At 35.2% G+C, this 18,999-nt stretch overlaps 1 protein-coding gene across 1 annotated transcript in view; it reads right to left on the reverse strand.

Annotated features, from left to right (window-relative positions):
* Window positions 1–18,999, reverse strand: part of HMCN1 (hemicentin 1) — a 443,754-nt gene that overhangs the window by 200,515 nt on the left and 224,240 nt on the right. Inside the window, exons 16-23 of the mRNA XM_032137046.1 lie at window positions 15,632–15,826; window positions 12,555–12,650; window positions 11,229–11,356; window positions 9,468–9,612; window positions 6,255–6,367; window positions 4,153–4,312; window positions 3,370–3,538; window positions 506–633 (exon numbers count right to left, since the gene is read on the reverse strand). Of these exons, the coding sequence (XP_031992937.1) occupies window positions 506–633; window positions 3,370–3,538; window positions 4,153–4,312; window positions 6,255–6,367; window positions 9,468–9,612; window positions 11,229–11,356; window positions 12,555–12,650; window positions 15,632–15,826 (1,134 nt within the window). The remainder of the gene's footprint in view (window positions 1–505; window positions 634–3,369; window positions 3,539–4,152; window positions 4,313–6,254; window positions 6,368–9,467; window positions 9,613–11,228; window positions 11,357–12,554; window positions 12,651–15,631; window positions 15,827–18,999) is intronic.

Raw genomic sequence — 18,999 nt, forward strand, 5'->3', positions numbered from 1 at the left:
GTGTGTTGAATGAATGAAGAACTGGATGGACTATGTGGATTGGAGGAATAAAGCAAACTAACTAGGGAGTTGTAGTCAGAGTCCTAGGAAACAGAATTTTTTCAGTTGCTGAGATCTTTAAATATTGAAAATTATCATTTAAATACTAATAAATTATTATTTGAAATTTGTATTAGCTTCTATAAAATGCTACCGGCTTAAACACATTTTTTTCTACTGTATATCAACAATAATAGCAATAAGTGACTGTTGATCTTTAGAAAAATTGAGATCCAAAAATTTAACCTAGTTTATTTGGTAAAGGAAGAAACAGAAGATTGTTTATAAATAGCAGGAAGACTTTTCAGAGTAAACGAAAGAAAATCACAAGTCTCAGATTTTAGAGAATTTTTTTCTTTAATCACTCTATATGCAATTTGGAAATTAACTATCAAATAAACTAGGACTATGGGTTTTTGTGTGGCCAGTCCACAGGGTCGTCATATGCTCTCATTTCAAAACTCACCATGGACATTTAATTTGACAGCCTGAGTCACATTCCCAGCAATATTTGTGGCAACACAAAGATACATCCCACTATCTGAAGTGCGGGTTTCAGTGATCTTCATTGAACCAGAAGGGAGGAATGTGTGTCTAAAAGAAAGAAACCATATAGTAGACCATGGAACAGGAGAATTTAAATATCCCCTATGCAGCTACACTTCAGTATGAAATTACTACTCTGCAAGTAGTTTTTTTAAGCCATTTTCCCATCTGCAATATACATCTATACACCTTAAAAGCCAGGACTTTTCATAATTATCTTGTGTTTGATTTTCCTGCAAACATAAAAACAGTTTTATTTTACTTTTAAATCTTAATGGTCTGAAATTCCCAAATAATTGTGCATCTTTCTGCTCTATAAAGCAAACGTATATTTGAGTTAACTTTGGATGTATTTTGAACGTTTTATTATTATTTTCTACAATGTTAAAGTAAAGGAAAAAGAAGATACACATGTTCTCAAAAATAGTTGAATATATTCCTCCTATTGAGTAATAATGCAGCTAGGTGAGCCAGACCTACATATAAAAATGTTACTGCAATGTGTTACAATAGTTTTAAAGAATACTGGAGGCTAGGCAGACCTACCTAGTACCAAGATTTCTTATACAGCTAAGTCAAATGAAGAGTGCTATTGGACCAGAGACAGGCAAATGAATAAATAGTTCAGGACAGAGTCCTCCAGAAAGACCTAAGCATATTTGAGAACTCAACATGTAATATGTAACATCAGAGGCGATATTACAAAAAGTAAGGAAAGTATTGACTATTCAAAGTGATGTCGGGCAACTGGCTCTCCAAATGGAAAAATAAAGATATAAAATTAGAGCACTACCTGATATTATTTACAAAATTTAAAATTCAGATAGATTGAAGTCCAAAATGTGAAAAATAAAACTTAAAATATTAGAATTAAACATTGGAGGTTATGTCTATAATTTTCTTCATGTTAAGATACAAAAAGTACACATCTGAAAAAGAACAGATTAATACATTGTGCTCCTTAAAAACTGAAACCTTCTGTACAACAAAAGACACCACACATAAACTTGACGCCACAGCAATGGAGTGAGAGAAGATATTTTCAACACATATAAAAAAGATTATTATCAAAAATAAAGACCAAATTTCTACATTCAATAAGAGAAAGACAAGTCACCAGTAAACTGTGCAACAGATTTACAGGTTATTCACCAATACCACAAATGGCCAACAAACACGTAAAAGTGTTCTCAGTTCACTTGAAGTTAATCACATGAAAATTAAAACAATTACAAGATGCCATTTTACACCCATCAATTGGCAAAAATTCCTAAGTCAGTCAATACCATGCACTAATTAGAACATGGAAACAGGTACACTTATATTCAGTTGGTGGATGGACAATCAATACTGTCCCTTTGGAAAGCAATTTAGCAGTGCCTATTAAGCTGGAAGCAGGAGTTTGCTTTGACCAGGAATTGTAGCTCTGTATATTGGTCCTAAAGAAAGTCATGCATGAGTATACAAAGAGAAATATACAAAGCTATTCACTGAAAAGCCTTGTTTAAAAAAAAAAAGAATAAACAAACCAGAATGTCCATAAAAAAAGGAATGAAAAAATAAAATGTAGAATATGCATGTAGCAGTTAAAATGAATAAATGGAATCCCTATGTATAATAGTGGATAAATGTTGACTTAATAAAGCAAGTAACAAAATAATAATATACTATTTATTACAATGGCAAATTGAAAACAGACACACAAAACAAAATTGAAAGCACAGAAAACAGTAATCTACATTGTTTAAGAGCGTATGTGTAGAATGCATACCAAGCTTGTGGCAGTGTTTGCCCCCGGGAAGAGGGAGAAGAAACTGCGACTGTGGAAGGGAACAATACAACTTTCTGATCTGTATTACTGTAACTTTTTACTAAAAAAATTCAAAACAAATATTTTTTCAAACAAATAATAAAATTATATAAAGTCCTTCTTAATTTTTTTCCCTCACTGGCAGTAGGGAAACGACATTAGCATGAATTTATATCTTCATAATTATATATCAATGATTCTAACAGAAAGTTAATTATAGTCTAGTGACTATAGTCTAATTCTTATTTCACCAGTAACTTTTGCCTTGATGTTGGGTTAAAACAGTAACCAAGAACTAGAGACAATGAATGTGAAATGTACATTATCTTACATAATTCTCTCAGGTAAGTATCATCCCCATTTTATAAATAGGAAATATGAGGTTCAGAGAGACCCTTTAAAAATTGCCAAAGGTTTCAGGCAAACTTTAAGTGGAAGAGATAAATTTAAACTCATAGCTGGTTGGCAACAAAGGTTTTGCTTTTAAAGCTCCAGCATTCTTCTTGTTATGTCACTTAGCCTATCAAATACAGTATATCATCTCAATGTGCTCATATTTGTATAAGGGTCTAAGTAAGAAGACTTACAAAATCATCCAATGAAAGCCAAATCGTAGACATTAGAGTGTGCCTATTGTATTTTATTGCTCTTATGGGATTAATGGAATTCTATGTGTGCTTACACATTGGGCTAACAGGAATCTCATACGATTCTGCTCCATTTTAATAACTACCTTATAAAATGTACCAGGGGAAAATTATGGCAAAGCTGAATGTTAGCATTTCTGACATTAAAGATGTCAGAAGCATGATTCAGATGTTATAAATACTTCCTGTAGACTCAGATGTACATGTGAATTATCTCAATTTTAAAAGTGATTTTTTGAGACGTTTGATAACCTGAATAGGCATGGCCATCTGTCCCAAGAGGCTGATTATGTTTTCATGTGTTGCAATTCATCCCAGATCTCCTACCTTGGAGAGAACGGTGAGATGAGCTGGGTTTCTTTGGCCCAAGTAATTATGGGTGGAGGTAAGCTCTTCACTTCACATGGAAGTGTTACCTCTTCCCCTGCAAGGACGGAGATCTCAACAGGCTTATCCTGGGACAGTCCTCGTTGATCTCCAAACACTCTGGGCCTTACTAAAATAAACACATGTTTTGGAAGGGAAATAGTATATTGAAAACAAAGCACAGTTTAATTTACATTAAAATGTGGACTACTAATGTTCTTAAGTAATTTATAAAAAGATGCTGTTCAGGACACAAGCTAAAACTTTCCATTAATACATTTATTGTGAGAACTAAAAGAGAAATGACGAAAAACTTTTAGTCAGTAATTCCTTTTAGAACACAATGAAGAGATCAGCTGCAATGCCCTCTCAGAGTCTACCATCTGTAAAAGTAAACCCTCAAGGCAGACTCCTACCCAAGACATAGCTGAGGTTTGGCTTTGCTAGGAGTGTTAACTAACTGGTGTTACTGAAGAGGGTTGGGTGCAATAAGCATACTTCTTGGGAAAACACCATAAAATTTTTCCGAAAGACTATACAATTGCATTCCTTAAAATCAGAATCTAAGTAGAAGTGATTTTGGTTGGCAGTAAAAAATGCATTTCTGTAAAAAAAAAAATAGAAACTTGGGGGAGCAATTCACTTTAGGGGTACATGCATCTGGTAACAGTATTGGGGAAAGAACTGTGAGTTTTGGCACAGATAGACAATGTCGATAAAAACCATTCCTCCACCAGCTCTCACCATAGACTGTTAGCTGCACTTTCCTTTTGGCATAGCCGGCTGCGTTGGTGGCGGTGCAGACATACTCCCCACTCTCCTCTCCTCCAGGTGACACCACATACAGACTGCCATCAGCCCCTGCTGAAAACTTAGCACTGCTGGTTGAAATCAGCTCTCCTTTCTGCAAAACACAGCAAAAATCAAAGGGTTTTTTTTGTTTGTTTGTTTAAGATCATAAAAGAGTGACAAGGTCTGGAAGAGGAATAGCGAGAAAAAAACATCTCCAAGAGGAGAATAAATTTTAAAATGCTAACTTGAAATAAGTTATTTATGAGAAAAATTAGACAAATAAAAGTACTAAAAGTGGGCCAGGCATGGTGGCTCACGCCTGTAATCCCAGAACTTTGGGAGGCCAAGGCGGGAAGATCATGAGGTCAGGAGATCGAGACCACAGTGAAACCCCGTCTCTACTAAAAATACAAAAAATTAGCCGGGCGAGGTGGCAGGCACCTGTAGTCCCAGCTACTCGGGAGGCTGAGGCAGGAGAATGGCATGAACCCGGGAGGCAGAACTTGCAGTGAGCCAAGATCGCACCACTGCACTCCAGCCTGTGTGACAGAGTGAGACTCCGTCTCAAAAAAAAAAAAAAAAAAAAGTACTAAAAGTGATATTTCTCCATAACAAATCATGTCGTCTTCATTACAGAGCTACTTAAGAAGGCAGAGAACAGTAATGATAAGGATGGTACAGTGAATGCTTATGCTATGCCAGGCTCTGTTTCAAGCACTTTACCTGAATTAACCATTTTAACACTCACAACAATCTTATGAGTAGCAACTACCACAACCCTCATTTTGCAGTTTAGAGTATCAAAGCATGGGAGAGGGGAGTACAGTAATTTGCCAAAGATCACAAAGCCCATCAGTGGTAGAGCTGGGGTTCAAATCCAGCTGCGAGGCTCTAGAGCCCAAGTTCTCAACTACTCTGTGCTTGGCCACAGCACAAAGGTCAACCTGGAAATATTTCACTTTTACATTTTCCTTAAAATGCATTAAACTTCTACTCAGTGCTAGGTACTGTGCAGTTCAGGGATTAGCTTCACTGCTGTGACTTTTCTGTCCAGAATAATTTTTTTAAAAAGCTAACCTTTTAATTTATTTACAAATGTCAACACCAACTTCTCCATATTTCAGAGATTTTTAGATAGCTAAAACTAGATGGTATGGTAAAACACTAGTAGTGCTAATTATACAAACGTCATACTTCATTAGCATGTCATTACATTTGCTGGGTTCAAATTCATTTACAGAAAATGTGCCATCTTGTGGCTGTTCAAGGATGAAAGGACTTCCTCAGGAAATGGGCTTTTCTTTACTGCAAGAATACAAGTAAAAACTGAACAACATGACAAGGATATAGAGGGGAATAAATTAGTTTGTGTATGTGTCTTACAATTTTTAGTCATACATAGAATTTGTGACTATACCATAGAACTTTATAAATAGGAAAATCCATGCAGTCATATCATTTAGAAGGAACCTTAAAAGATCTTGAGTGAAATCACCTACTTGAGACTTGAATGGTATTAGCAACATTACAGTGAACACGTCCATAGCATAGCCTGTGTGCTGGGAACTTTTCTAAGCACTTTACCTCTTGTACTCGTAGCAGATCCTTTTTTACCCCATGCCACATCCCTAAGCCCTCTTCCCTCTTAATTTCAGCGCAGCTCTAGTGGACAGCTCCACATGCGCCACCAGGGTCATCCTTCTTGCACCTAAGTTTTCTGTTTTTTTTGTTTTTTTTCTGGACCAGGGCTTTATCCAAAGCCCCAGAAGGCCACAGCCAGCAAGTGCAGCAGTGTAAGCTTCTCTGGGGAGTGGAGGGAATATGTCATGTATAAATGCCCAACTTCCTGTCCATCAGAGGGAGCCTTCTGAGGTGCATCTAAATGGTTTCTTGGAGGCTTCCTAGCATGTCTGTCTGGCCACATAGGAAACGCTTTATTAACTTATCTTCTTTCGATGCCTCACTCCCTCAGCCCCCCGCTCAAGACTGGGGATAACTTGCAGGTGACCTTCACACTCTGCTCTTCAGGAAATATGACTAGATGTATCATTTACCTTGGACCAGATGACAGATGGTTTGGGAATTCCACTTGCTTTGCACGGTAAAGTTACTGGAATGCCTTCAATTGTACTGAGTATCTGCTGCCCATGCTGAATGGTTGGCAGAACTGAAAAGGTAAGTAGGATTTGGAATCTGAGCACCTGTTCTTCCATTTAACATCATCTATTTAAAGTTGAACATTTTCATTACAACATTAATGTTTGTAAAATGAGCAATTGCAATTATTTCACATTTTCTGATAAAAAGGTAGGATAATCTCTGTAAAGGAGTGTGCTAGACAAGACAATAAAGTAGTTATGATCTGAAAAATGAAATAAAACTTAAAATCAAATAGTAAGTGATGTCTAATAAGCTGACTTTCCTAACAAAAATAAGAGAGGACTGAAGAAAATTCATTTTTTTGCTGGAAACCCAAGATAGAATTGCACTCTAAGAGCTATATCTATATCTCCAATCACTGTCCTTTATTCATTAAGCTGCAATAAGCTGACATAAGCCTACATTCAGAGAAATGGGCTGTTTAACCACTACATATTAAATACCTATCTATACTCAGGAATCACTTAGTGAGCTACTACATTTAAACTAGATAAAAAGATTTGTTTGGTTAAGAAGAATTCATTGGTAAAACTCAAATCTTAAGAGATTTTTATTTCATTTATTTATTTATTTATTTTTTTATTTTTTGAGACAGGGTCTCGCTGTGTTACCCAGGCTGGTCTTGAACTCCCGGGCTCACGCGATCCTCCTGCCACAGCCTCCCAAAGTGCTGGGATTACAGGCATAAGCCACCACGCCCAGCCAAGTCTTTTACATTTAAAAGACTAAAAGGATTCTAAGTCAATATTTTTCAGTAAGAAGAATAACATACCTTTGACTTTAGAAAGCAACTGAAGAATTAACACGAGTAGAAGCAAAAGGAAAAGGAAGAAGGTTAATCCCTCCATTCTGTGTAAATCATAATCAGAACCAACTCTCACAAACAGAAATTATCAATACTCAATGTTGTCAAAATGGTGATTTTGATTAAAGAAGCTTGCATATATGAAAGTTCCTAACACGGTGAGAAGAAGACAATAAAAGCCCAATCTATAACAGGCATTTCCTTTCCATCCTCTGGAAAGATGAGACTGGAACTGCTCCCAGGAGCTCAATCACTCATCATTTCTCTTCCTTAAAATCAGATTTTTCAAGGATTATCATAACTACTCCGGAGAAGATTTTTAGAACTAGAGACACCAGAAACCTCAGTGCAAAAAAATTCCTTGGAAGGCTTAGATTAGATATGCTACATACTCATATTTTCCTATGGCTGGGTTTACTCTTTAGATAATTTCTTCTTCAGGAATTGGCAGCAAATCCCCAGCCCTAAACAACAATGCCAGGCTACTCTCTAAAGCAAGAAATTTAATTTTCAGAATCATCATGGAATATTCATCTTTCAACTATGCTGTCAATTTGTGGCAACATGGAATAAGCCATTTTGATACAAACATATTGAGTTTAACAGCAAAAAAGAAAAGTGGCAAATTTAGGCAACAGTTTTGAAATCTGATGACATTTGGGTGTGGAAGAGAAGTTTCTTTTCAGATTGTCAATCTATACAAACCAATATGACAATTAAACTGTTTTGTCATTTTAATTTACATTCATACTTGTATTCATTCATTATTTTAAGAATTTGATTGAGAGCCTTTAACGAATATTCTTAAAAATGCAGACACAGAATGATGAAGGAACGGCACTGCTAATTAACATAAATACAGAGGTATAGAGAGCTGCTAGGCTGCATCACGTCCATCTGCTAAATGTCTGCTAGATTTAGTTAATGCCAAATGGCTGCACTAATTTTTTAACTCTATGGACTAAATTAGTTACTCATTTTGGACTAAAATGGACCAATGAATGTTGTGAAATGATCTCTTAAATTTTAATGTTAAAACAATACACCATATCATTAGTTTGTCTGTATCCTTGCCCCTCTGATAGGAAAGACATCATAATTAATCCTGTCATTTTCTTCACCCAAGTGAAAATTCAGCCTCAGAATCCTATTCAACACAATATTCTAGGCAGTCACTAGAAGCCAAAGAGAGATAACGTGAGGGCATTCCTACACTAGATTCTCAAACTAGTCTATAAGCACTGTTCAAGAAATCTATGGTCTGGTCTTCTTGAAAAATAATTACACAACCATATCCAATCTGTCAGTATGCATTTATTCCTCTAAGTTATAACTAATTTAGTGTTGCTTTAGTATTTCTTCAAAATAATATTTCTCCAAGAATATCTAAGGTTATGTGGTGGATACTTAAAGTAAAACTGAGAAAGGTGGAAGAGACTGTTTAAGAGAAGCAGACATAACAAAAGAAAATGGTCTGCATTCAGTCTATTTGTCTATTGTCAATAGACCAAACAAAATTGGAAAACTACTGGACTCTCCAATTCACACTCTAAGTAACGAATAAATCAACTACTAAAAATAAGTATTTTGTAGTACTTTCTTCCCTCAGATATTCAGCTCTGGATACAAAGCTATTTTTAATGCAATAATTTTTTTTGTTTTTTGTTTTTTTTAAAAAAAGCAATGTTGCAGAGTCTTCAAAGGAAGTATACAAAAAAGTTATGACAATTTCTTAATCTATGAAGCTGTCAATTATTGAGATGTAAAAAGCTGGTTACTGTTAGTCACGAAGGGAAAAAGATTGCTTCTGGATTTTCTTATTTGTGACCTTTAAGTTATTTAACATGCAAGAAGATTGTTTGGAGCACATTTGGTGACCTTTAGAAAAGTTTAGGTCATTTCTAGCTTAAGCACAAAGGGGTCATTAGTAAGGACATGCTGGTTGCACAATCCAAAAAGAAAAGGCAATCTGGAGGGTATAATGAGTTCAGCTTGTCTGAAATTAAAATGTATTTTTAAACATAATTCTTTGAGAGCCGAGGTCACTTTTAACAATTAAGAAACCACTTACAAAAGCCCTTGGCCAGACTCAGCTGGTAACTCCCAAGAATGTCTTTTTGTGTACATAAAAAAGGGAAATCTGGAAACAACATTAACAATGTAGATATTGTTCAAGAAATAAGAAATAACAATTAAGAGAGATATCTAACTGTAATTAGAGGAACAGAATTATTTGATTAAAATATAGGAACAACTACTTTGAACACAGTTTGGAAACAATAACATTGGGTGTGTCTCTTACCATGCACAACCACAGAGGTAGTTTTGTTACTGGTCCCAGCAACGTTACTGGCCACACAAGTATATTCACCACCATCCTGAAGCTGAACTCTTTCAATATGGAGGCTCCCATCACTGCGCATAGTGATGTAAGGATTTTGGAGCAACTTAAAGGACAAAAAAAGGTAATTTTTATTTAAAAAGAAAGGATTTGTGAGAGTCAAAAATGAATCTGCTTTTTTTTTCCCGATCGGGTTACTAAAAGTCTATAAACAAAATATTTTAATGTCCTTAAGTGAAGAATGATGAGCATAAATGTTACCAAGAGTGTGATTGTACAATTTAATCATGATATACCTCCAAATATTATACCTATTAATATTTATCAGAGAGTTAAGCACAAGCTAAAAAAAGAAAGATATAGACATGACTTGTTTAATGTTCCTGTAAATTTTGTCATCACTCAAAACCCAAATTTCACTATAATTTTTACTTTTGGCTTAAATTGTTCTTTTCCAAGAAGGCCTTATTACCACTAGGAAGCCATTTGATATTTTTATTTTGGCACATAGGCACTTACTCATGCCAAGGGAGAAGGACTTAGCCTCAACACCCACCCTTGTTAGGTAACAGATGCAAATATTAGTGGAAAATATGTGATATATGAATTGTGTCAGGGAGGGCTGGTAATATTTTCAGTTAAGAATGATCACCTCTAAATCTGTATCATCCATCCACACTGCATATAAGATACTTGTGTGCTCAAATACCATCATTCTACAAGGGCATTTATTTTTAAGTGAGGTTTGCTAATTTTTCTCAGGTTTTTATGCAAATATGAAATTTTACATCTTCTTAGATGGAGTCAATTCACTTTTTTTTTTTTTTTTTTTTTTTATTTTCCAAAAAAAGATCCCAAATTCTGAAAAGGAAAAAAATGTCTGAACAGAAAAAATGCCATAATAATTACTAAACATTTTTCACATCCTTTCATAAAAAAAATTTTATACTGAAAAACAATGACAATATATATCTACATTTTTATATAGTTCATAATGAAAGGTATGTTTAAAGTTAATAATAATAAGGATTGATATATAAAATGGAAGAATTTTATGGGAATATTAACATTTAATAATGTACTACAAAGAAGAGCACAAAAATATTTAAGTGCAATGAAAATAACAATACTTGCTTCAGTTCTTCTATATTCCGAAAAAAGTTCACTAGTGACACTGAATTTAATATAAAATTATGAAAATTATAACACTATTTCTCCATTTTATTAATGCCAAAATAATATGAATAACAAAAATATGTCAATAATAAAGAAAAGCTTTGGTATACTTATAAAAACATATTTTTGTATATTTATTAAATTGATACTTTTGGTGATTGGAATACATTACTTCTAACTCAAGAAAATTAGGAATGTGGGCAAGGTGTGGTGTGGTTCACACCTGTAATCCCAGCACTTTGAGAGGCCGAGGTGGATGGATCACTTGAGGTCAGGAGTTTGAGACCAGCCTGGCCAACATGGTGAAACCCCATCTCTGCTAAAAAATACAAAAATTAGCTAGGCATGGTAGCAGTCACCTGTAATCCTGCTACTCTGGAGGCTGAGGCATGAGAATCCCTTGAACCCGGGAAGCAGAGGTTGCAGTGAGCCTAGATCCCACCACTGCACTCCAGCCTAGGCGACAGAACAAAACTCTGTCTCAAAGAAAAAAAATAAATAAAAGAAAATTAGGAGTGTGAATGCATGCATTTAAAATGTTCTTACCATAACTGAATTCTTAATCCACCGACGTTCTGGAATGGGATTTCCAGCTAACAGAGTACAGGGCAAAGTAAGCTGCTGTCCTTCAATAACATTGGCCACTGAAGGGCTGATTCCAACAAGTGGAGCAACTAAATCAAGAGAGAGCACAGGCACTTTCAACTCCATTTCACCCAAAAGAAAGGTAAACCACTTTACAGGCCCCAAAGACTATTAGTTATGCTATAAAAATTTGACTTTTCAGAAACAAAATATTTACATGAAAATGGGTATGATTTTGAAAGTAAAAATTAAAGTCTCCTTCTAAGTAGGGGGAATGCAAAAGGACAGGTAATACATTACCGTAGAAGTAAAGAAGGTAAAAAAGAATGCTTATGGCATGGAAGGCCTGAAATGTCAAGCCAAGATATTTGCAATGTATTCAGTAGACAAATGGAGAGTAACTGAAAGCATTTATAAGTGGAAAAGTCGAATCATTGGGGAAATATTAATCTGAAAACTATAAGTACGCTGGAAGAAATGGGATCAATAAGGATGCTGTTGTAATAGCTCAAGCAAATAACACGAGGTTGACTCTCTCAGATGGAATGATAAAGGAGTATTGTAAATATGCCCTTCTCTAAAAATTAATGAATAAATTTAACATAAAGTAAAATCCCTAAGAGTAGTTTTACTTGGAAAATGTATATGTAGACAAATGAAGACATATTTTAAAAACTGTGTAAAAGGGTATTAATCAGAACCATGTACTGACAGATATAAAAATCACATTAAATGCTATAATAATTTAAGCAATGTAGTACTATTTCAGAAATAGAATTCTAAGGAATAGACATGGGGACATAAACTTACTATGTGATCAGATGGGTATTTTAGTCAGTGGGAAGAGAATATTCAATAATAGATATTGCATCAAATGTCTTACTATTTGGAAATAAATGATATTATATTTTTACCTATCATACACAAAAATAATTCCATGTTGACTAAAATAACAAATGTAAAAAAGGAATCAGAAAAGACCACAACTCTAATATGTGTGGGTATGTGTGTGTGTGTGTGTGTGTGTGTGTGCATGTGTGTATTCATATTTAGATTTAAAACAATTTATTTAAATTGCCCTTCACTTTGGAGCAGATAATCTCTAAGGTTATTTCCAGGACTAACATTCTAAGAAATATGAAATGTGGCAGGGAAGGGAAGGCTGGTCTAGTAATCAGTCATTTATCTTTTTTTTTTTTTTTTAAGTGGCACAGGCAAGAGATGACATAGTAAAAGAAGTCTGATGATTTTGAAGACCATGGTATGTAGACATTCGATTGATCTTACCAAGTCCGGTCACTGTTATTGTTGTCTCTGACTGGATCTTTCCAAACTGGTTTTCAGCTTCACAAATATAGGTTCCTTTATCACTTGCCCATAAGTCTAAAAGGAAGAACTCATTTACTCATCCAATACTATCTATGGAGCATTAACTATGTGCCAGAAACAGTGCTGAGATCTGTGGATGGAAAGTGTGCACTGCCTTCTGGTAGAAGAAGGGACATACACAGAAACCAGCCGTCACACCACAGTGAAATAAGTGCTAACAAAGAGTTCCAGACAGTGAGCTCTGGAAGCAGAGACAGAAGTGACTGCATGAAAGGCAATTGGAGAAGGATGCACACTGAGGTAATATCTGAGTGAGTAGAATAGAGGAAGGGCAGTCCAAATCTAATAGGTTACAAAGGCAAGAGCATGACTAGAAAAATCATGGCCTGTACAAAGAATGGAAAGCTGCACCATCAATGGGCTCTGCACCACCACCCTGTTAAAAGTTTGCAGGGGAGATTTTTTGGTTGATGCAATGACTGGGGAAGTCTGCTGGCATTCAGTGGGTAAAAACTAGAGAGGTGAAACATGGGGCAGATTCGCAAAGAAATAATTATCCCAAGTCCAGCATGACTTTGAAGCTCCCACTGAAATGTGTGTATTTCATAACTTTGTTTGTAACTACATAAGTCTGCAACCTAATTCTGTATGTGCAGAAGAAAGACAGAACTTTAGTAATAATTGCACATCATCTTAGAAAATCACTTGACCAGCTTGGAGTTTTTGAGTCATCAATCCTGTACTACTGCATGAGTCTGCATTTGAGCTATTGAATTCATAATGATGCCACATAAATGTATCTTCATATTGTGTAGACGATGCCAGAGTATTTACATATTGAAATATGCATTATTTTAATATAAATTACTTTCCCTCATTTTTCATTTGTATGTGTTAGATATTAAAATAATTTTTATTATGTAGTTAGACCAAATACATAGAATTTTTTAAGATAATAAAATGATATTACAAAATATTTGTAATTAAAGAGGGTATTGGAGCCATGAGGATGGGGACTACTGAGTTATAGGTTGTGTGGGGATAGTCAGGAGGCTGAAGTTGAAGAGGTGGGCTGGTACATTCTCAAGAGTATGGTTTTGTCTTGTGAGCAATCAGGAAGGAAGGAGAGGATTTTAAATAGGGGAATGGGTGTAATCTTGTAAATATATGAACCAAAATAAGCAGTTTAATCTATTGACAAGATTTGAACAGAGAAAAGTGCAGCTTTCCAGCATCAATAGTCCCATACTATCTCAGATAAAGAACCATGACAAAGTTTCTACTCCTCTGCTAACCATATGCATCTAATTGTAGAACTGCATCTGGTAAACTGAGGCAGCATCCACTCTAAATAGCAAACATTCATTTGGAAATAAAAATTCAGCAAACCACCCAATTAATAAATCATACATTAGTTCTAACCAGGATATTTTTCACATTATGAATTCTTGGGCTAATTTGTGTAGAAATACAACATACCATGAGAACCAAGTTTCTAATTATTAATTTCCTTCCAGACAATTTAATTTTGACAATTAGGCAACTGTTGCTCAAGATATTGAGCTCTTTTATTCTTCATTTCGTCTCCTTTAATCAATTTGTTTTCAGGTCTCACTTTTTATCAACAACTGTGTTGTTTCTCATCATCACTCTTTGAGCTTTTCAATGTTCCCTTTCTCTCATCTCTCTTCCTATCTTGTAGCGGTGTTCTGAAACAGTACTTTCATGTACCTTTTCCTGCCTATCAAATTTGGAATGGGGATGTCTAACTTCTAGCTCATCAAATCCGTTTTTTCACCTGGACATTCAAGTCATGCACAATCTGACCCAATCTGATGTGTACTTCCCAGTAGCTCCTTTTATGGGCATCCACTCAGAGAATGGACTGCAAACTATCCGAGTGAGGGACCCTATATCTGACTCTGTCCACCATAGAGCTCACCACAGAGCTGAACACTGAAGCACTTGTTATTAGACAATTTAATTTATATCTGGAAGTTTAAGTGGCCAATGTACATTTAGTATTGTTAATAAACTTGGGCCAGGCATGGTGGTTCATGACTGTAATCCTAGTACTTTGGGAAGACGATGTGGGTGGATCATTTGAGGTCAAGAATTCAAGACCAGCCTCGCCAACATGGTAAAACCCCATCTCTACCAAAAATACAAAAATTAGCTGGGTGTGGTGGTTCACACCTATAATCCCAGCTACTCAGGAGGCTGAAGCAGGAGAATTGCTTGAACCTGCGAGGTGGAGTTTGCAGTGGGCCGAGTTCATGCCACTGCACTCCAGCCTGGGCAACAGAATGAGAACCTGTACCCACCTAAAATATAAAAATAAAAATAATTAAAATAATTAACTTAGCAGTAACTGATTGAAAGCTTTCTATAAAATACCCCAAACATCCCATTATTTTTAAAAATGCAATTATCTAAATGCTCTTCCTCCTCTGAAAACACCATGCAATTATTCTTAGCATTATTTGAAAAAATAGAAGGTGCTTCCAAATATCTGAATACTGAATGGCTTATAAAATTTTTAGATAAGAAAGTACTTGACTTTTGTGGTGGTGGCAGGGATCTTTTGCTTCAGGTGGATACAGCTTTTAATAAAGGAGTTTCCAAAGCTTCCCTATGTTGTTATGTACTGTTCAAGAAAATAAATAAAGTTAACTAATAGTAATATTTTATCTTTCTATACAACAATTGTTACAAGAATCAAGGTAATGTGACCACTTAATCTATGTAGAGGCTCAGGTGACTCTATTTGCAATAAGAAATGGTAAGGTATGAAGAAGTCATATTGTTTCATAAGCCCTTATGATAAATTAATGACATACATTTGAATAAAATATAACTCATTTATGACAATTCCCGAATATAAAATGCCAGTACTATCTCAAAGTAAAATGCAATGAACATAAAATGTGTTGGCATGATTAATATACTATTTTAAATAGCAATACCTATGTATAAAACATAAATGTATAACATAAAAGTACATATTCGTACAAAATATATTTCCTTCAACCTACTTAAAATAAAGAGAGCTCCTGTTCTTAGTTGGCTGATGGAACTAACTGAAAAAGGTCTTGAGAAAATCGGCATGTTGTCTAATCTTCGCCATTTGATTGTTGGTTCTGGATAACCCTGAACGTAACAAAGTAATGTCACATTTGAGCCAATTTCCATAGACACGTCAGCAGGTTCTTGTATGAAAACTGGGGGTGCTGGAAGACATTACAAACAACAAAAAAGTCATTGGTATATTATACAGGCATATTAAACAAACTTAAATATTAAACTGTCAAATCATTGAATTTGAATTATTGTTCATATTATATTGTAAATTTACCCCGTTGATATTCCTCTCTTACGTAAAAACAGTGGGTGTTTCTTTTTTTGCTTTATAAATGAAGAGAGACACTTAGAAGCCCAACCATTTCCTTAAGGTGATAGATGATTAAAAAGCGTGGGACTTCAAATTATAATTACCTTAAATAAAGAGAATCTTTCATTCTAAAAATTTGTTTTCAATTTTAGTTTATGTCAAATTGCTCAAACTTTAAGACTATCTTATAAATAAGTTGGCCTTATAATAAGATATTTTTGACACTTTCCATAACTTACTCCTTTGGTTGAATTTTTAAATTAATTTATACCAGAGTTCATTCTTCCATAATCACTATATAACAAGCTAACACTATTTACTCCTAAATTATATCCTTGTTCAACATCATATTCTTGCTTCTCATACCTTTCACATTTTTGAATTAGAGAAATTTAAATTTGAGAATAAATAATACAAATAACAGAATGTAGTATTTGATAAAAAGAGAATAGGAAGAGTTTAATATCTTAGAATTAAGAAATGATTCAGAAACTATAAAAAATTATAGATAAGAGGCTACAGATATCCACATAATTCAGGTAACCACAGAGTTCAGGGAGGAAGACATAGAAATACATCAGAGGCACATCTTGGAAAACATAGGAATCCTGTTTAGGGAGGATACTGTCAGCAGGTTCAAATAGATGAGGCTCTCAACACATCCTGGAAACTTATGCGTGATGAGACATCAGGCAAGGAGAAATATACAGGGTACTTTTGGAGGCAATGGATGAAACCTGCTCATATAGGCTCTCAGAGGTGTACCCTAGGGAAAGCTCCTTGATAAAGTCAAGGTTAAATCTTGGTTAGAAATGATAATTATCACTTATAGAGTCAGAGGTTGTGTTAAGTGCTATCCATTAATTATCTCATTTAATCTTCACAATATCTCTATGGAGTAAGTATTGTTATTACTCTGATTTTATAGATGAAGAAACTGAAACACAGATAGTTAATTTGCTAAGTGTCACATGGAGTTGAATTATGGAAGCAGGATTAAAAGCCAAGTCCATTCAACTTTGGAGTCACCATTGTTTGTGATTATATTAACTTCCCCTTTTCTATGGGTTCTCACAACTGCTCATAGTCATACTAGTTAGCAGGCTCATAAATATTCCTACAGAGATCACTTTTCTTCCCATGGGAATTCTGGAGTTGATGTACAGTTGTCTCTCAAGCAGCATTAGTGGTTTTTAGTATAGGTTAAAGAACCTCCTCCAGCTTTGCAGCCTCATCTCCTATTATTTCCCTTTATAAATGTTACTACCTGGGCAATCAGCATCCCTTGTTCTTCTCCAAACAAGGACTGACCTTTCTCATATCGGTACCTTGTTATTACCATCTCCCATAAATGTAATGTCTGCTATTGATCTCTGGCTGTTGAAATATTGGCAATCTTTTAATCTGGTTTAAAAGGCCCCTCCTCTATGATGCCATCTCTTACCAGTTGAGATGAGCATGATTTCTTCCCTCTCTACCATTCTCATAGCAATCACCACTTTCAACCTGTTGTTAGATTATGTTTGTTTTTTATTTCCTAGAGAGTTTATATTTGTAACCATATTTTTATCTTTTACAGCAGCTAACATAGTACTTTGTGCATTATTCATGGCCACTGGATATTTGTGAATGAATTTTTGTAATCAGTATGACAACACTTCAGTAATAACTCAGTGTGTGTTTGTGTGTGTGTGTCTGGTGCATAAGTGTGTATAGCAACCTTGACCCGGTACATTGAACTTTCACATGGCAATTTCAGAAGCCCTCTTATTTATTTATTGAACCTAAACAAAATTAAATTAGGTTAAATACCACAATTGAACAATATGTTTTTATAAATAAATGGTGTATCAGTGTTTAGATTTTTCCTAATCCATCTATATGGAAATTTGACTTATAAAAATAATAGGCAAAATAAACATATTTTAAACATAGTTAATAGAATAGCTCATAGCTTGCTTATTCTAAGTGATACGGTTTGGATCTGTGTCCCTGCCCCAATCTCATGTTGAATTGTAATCCCCAATTTTGGAGGAGGGGCCTGGTGGGAGGCGATTGGATCATGGGGGCAGATTGCCCCCTTGCTGTTCTCGGGATAGTGAGTGAATTCTCACGAGATCTGGTGATTTAAAAGTGTGTAGCACCTCCCCCTTTGCTCTCTTCCTTCTGCTCTGGCCATGTAAGATGTGCCTGCTTCCCTTTTGCCTTCTGCCATGATTATAAGTTTCCTGAGGTCTTCCCTAGCCATGCTTTCTGTAGAGCCTGCAGAACGGTGAGCCAATTAAACCTCTTTTCTTCATAAATTACCCAGTCTTTGGGATTTCTTTATAGCAGTGTGAGAATGGACGAATACACGAAGTCTCTAAGACCTAGTTACTTTTCTCTGGATAAATGGAAATCATTTATTTTAAGGCAGGTGGCTGTTCCGAAAAATGGAAGTTAAGTTTAAAAGTTTCTGGATATGTTAGGCTCAGAGTATGGGCAGGTAAATGCGGTGATGGACAGAAAACAAATTCCAGAACAGCACAAAGATATGCAGAAGCCTGGAATCAACCAACTACTTGGAAGAATACCCAGTTTACTGACACATTACAACACAGGCATCAGTGAAAATGAAGGCAGATTTCAATTTTCAGAACTAAGAAAGCCAAGAACAAACTGGAATAAAAAAGGATAAGCAAACCTCAACCTGTACCAACAAAACTCAATTAAGACAGGAGAAGTCATCCATTGTAAAGCAGCTTTGAGAACAGCATTATGCATAAAACAAGCACAAGGTCAAAGAATATATGTACTGGTATCACAGAACAAGGCAAATGAGAATACCAGGCACTAGGTAAGCAGCCAAGGTAGCATCAATGACAAGCAAACCTCAAAAATGAAGCAACTCCTAATACAGCGAAGAAGCTTTTTAAATACTTCCTACTCCTGAATGTAGCCAACATGAACTCCAAGTGAATTACAGTGAGTAGATGGTAAATACATTAATGAAACTATGGGGAAGAAGAACAG

The sequence above is a fragment of the Hylobates moloch genome, unplaced genomic scaffold (assembly GCF_009828535.3).
Source record: "Hylobates moloch isolate HMO894 unplaced genomic scaffold, HMol_V3 SCAFFOLD_18, whole genome shotgun sequence".
NCBI lineage: Eukaryota > Metazoa > Chordata > Mammalia > Primates > Hylobatidae > Hylobates > Hylobates moloch.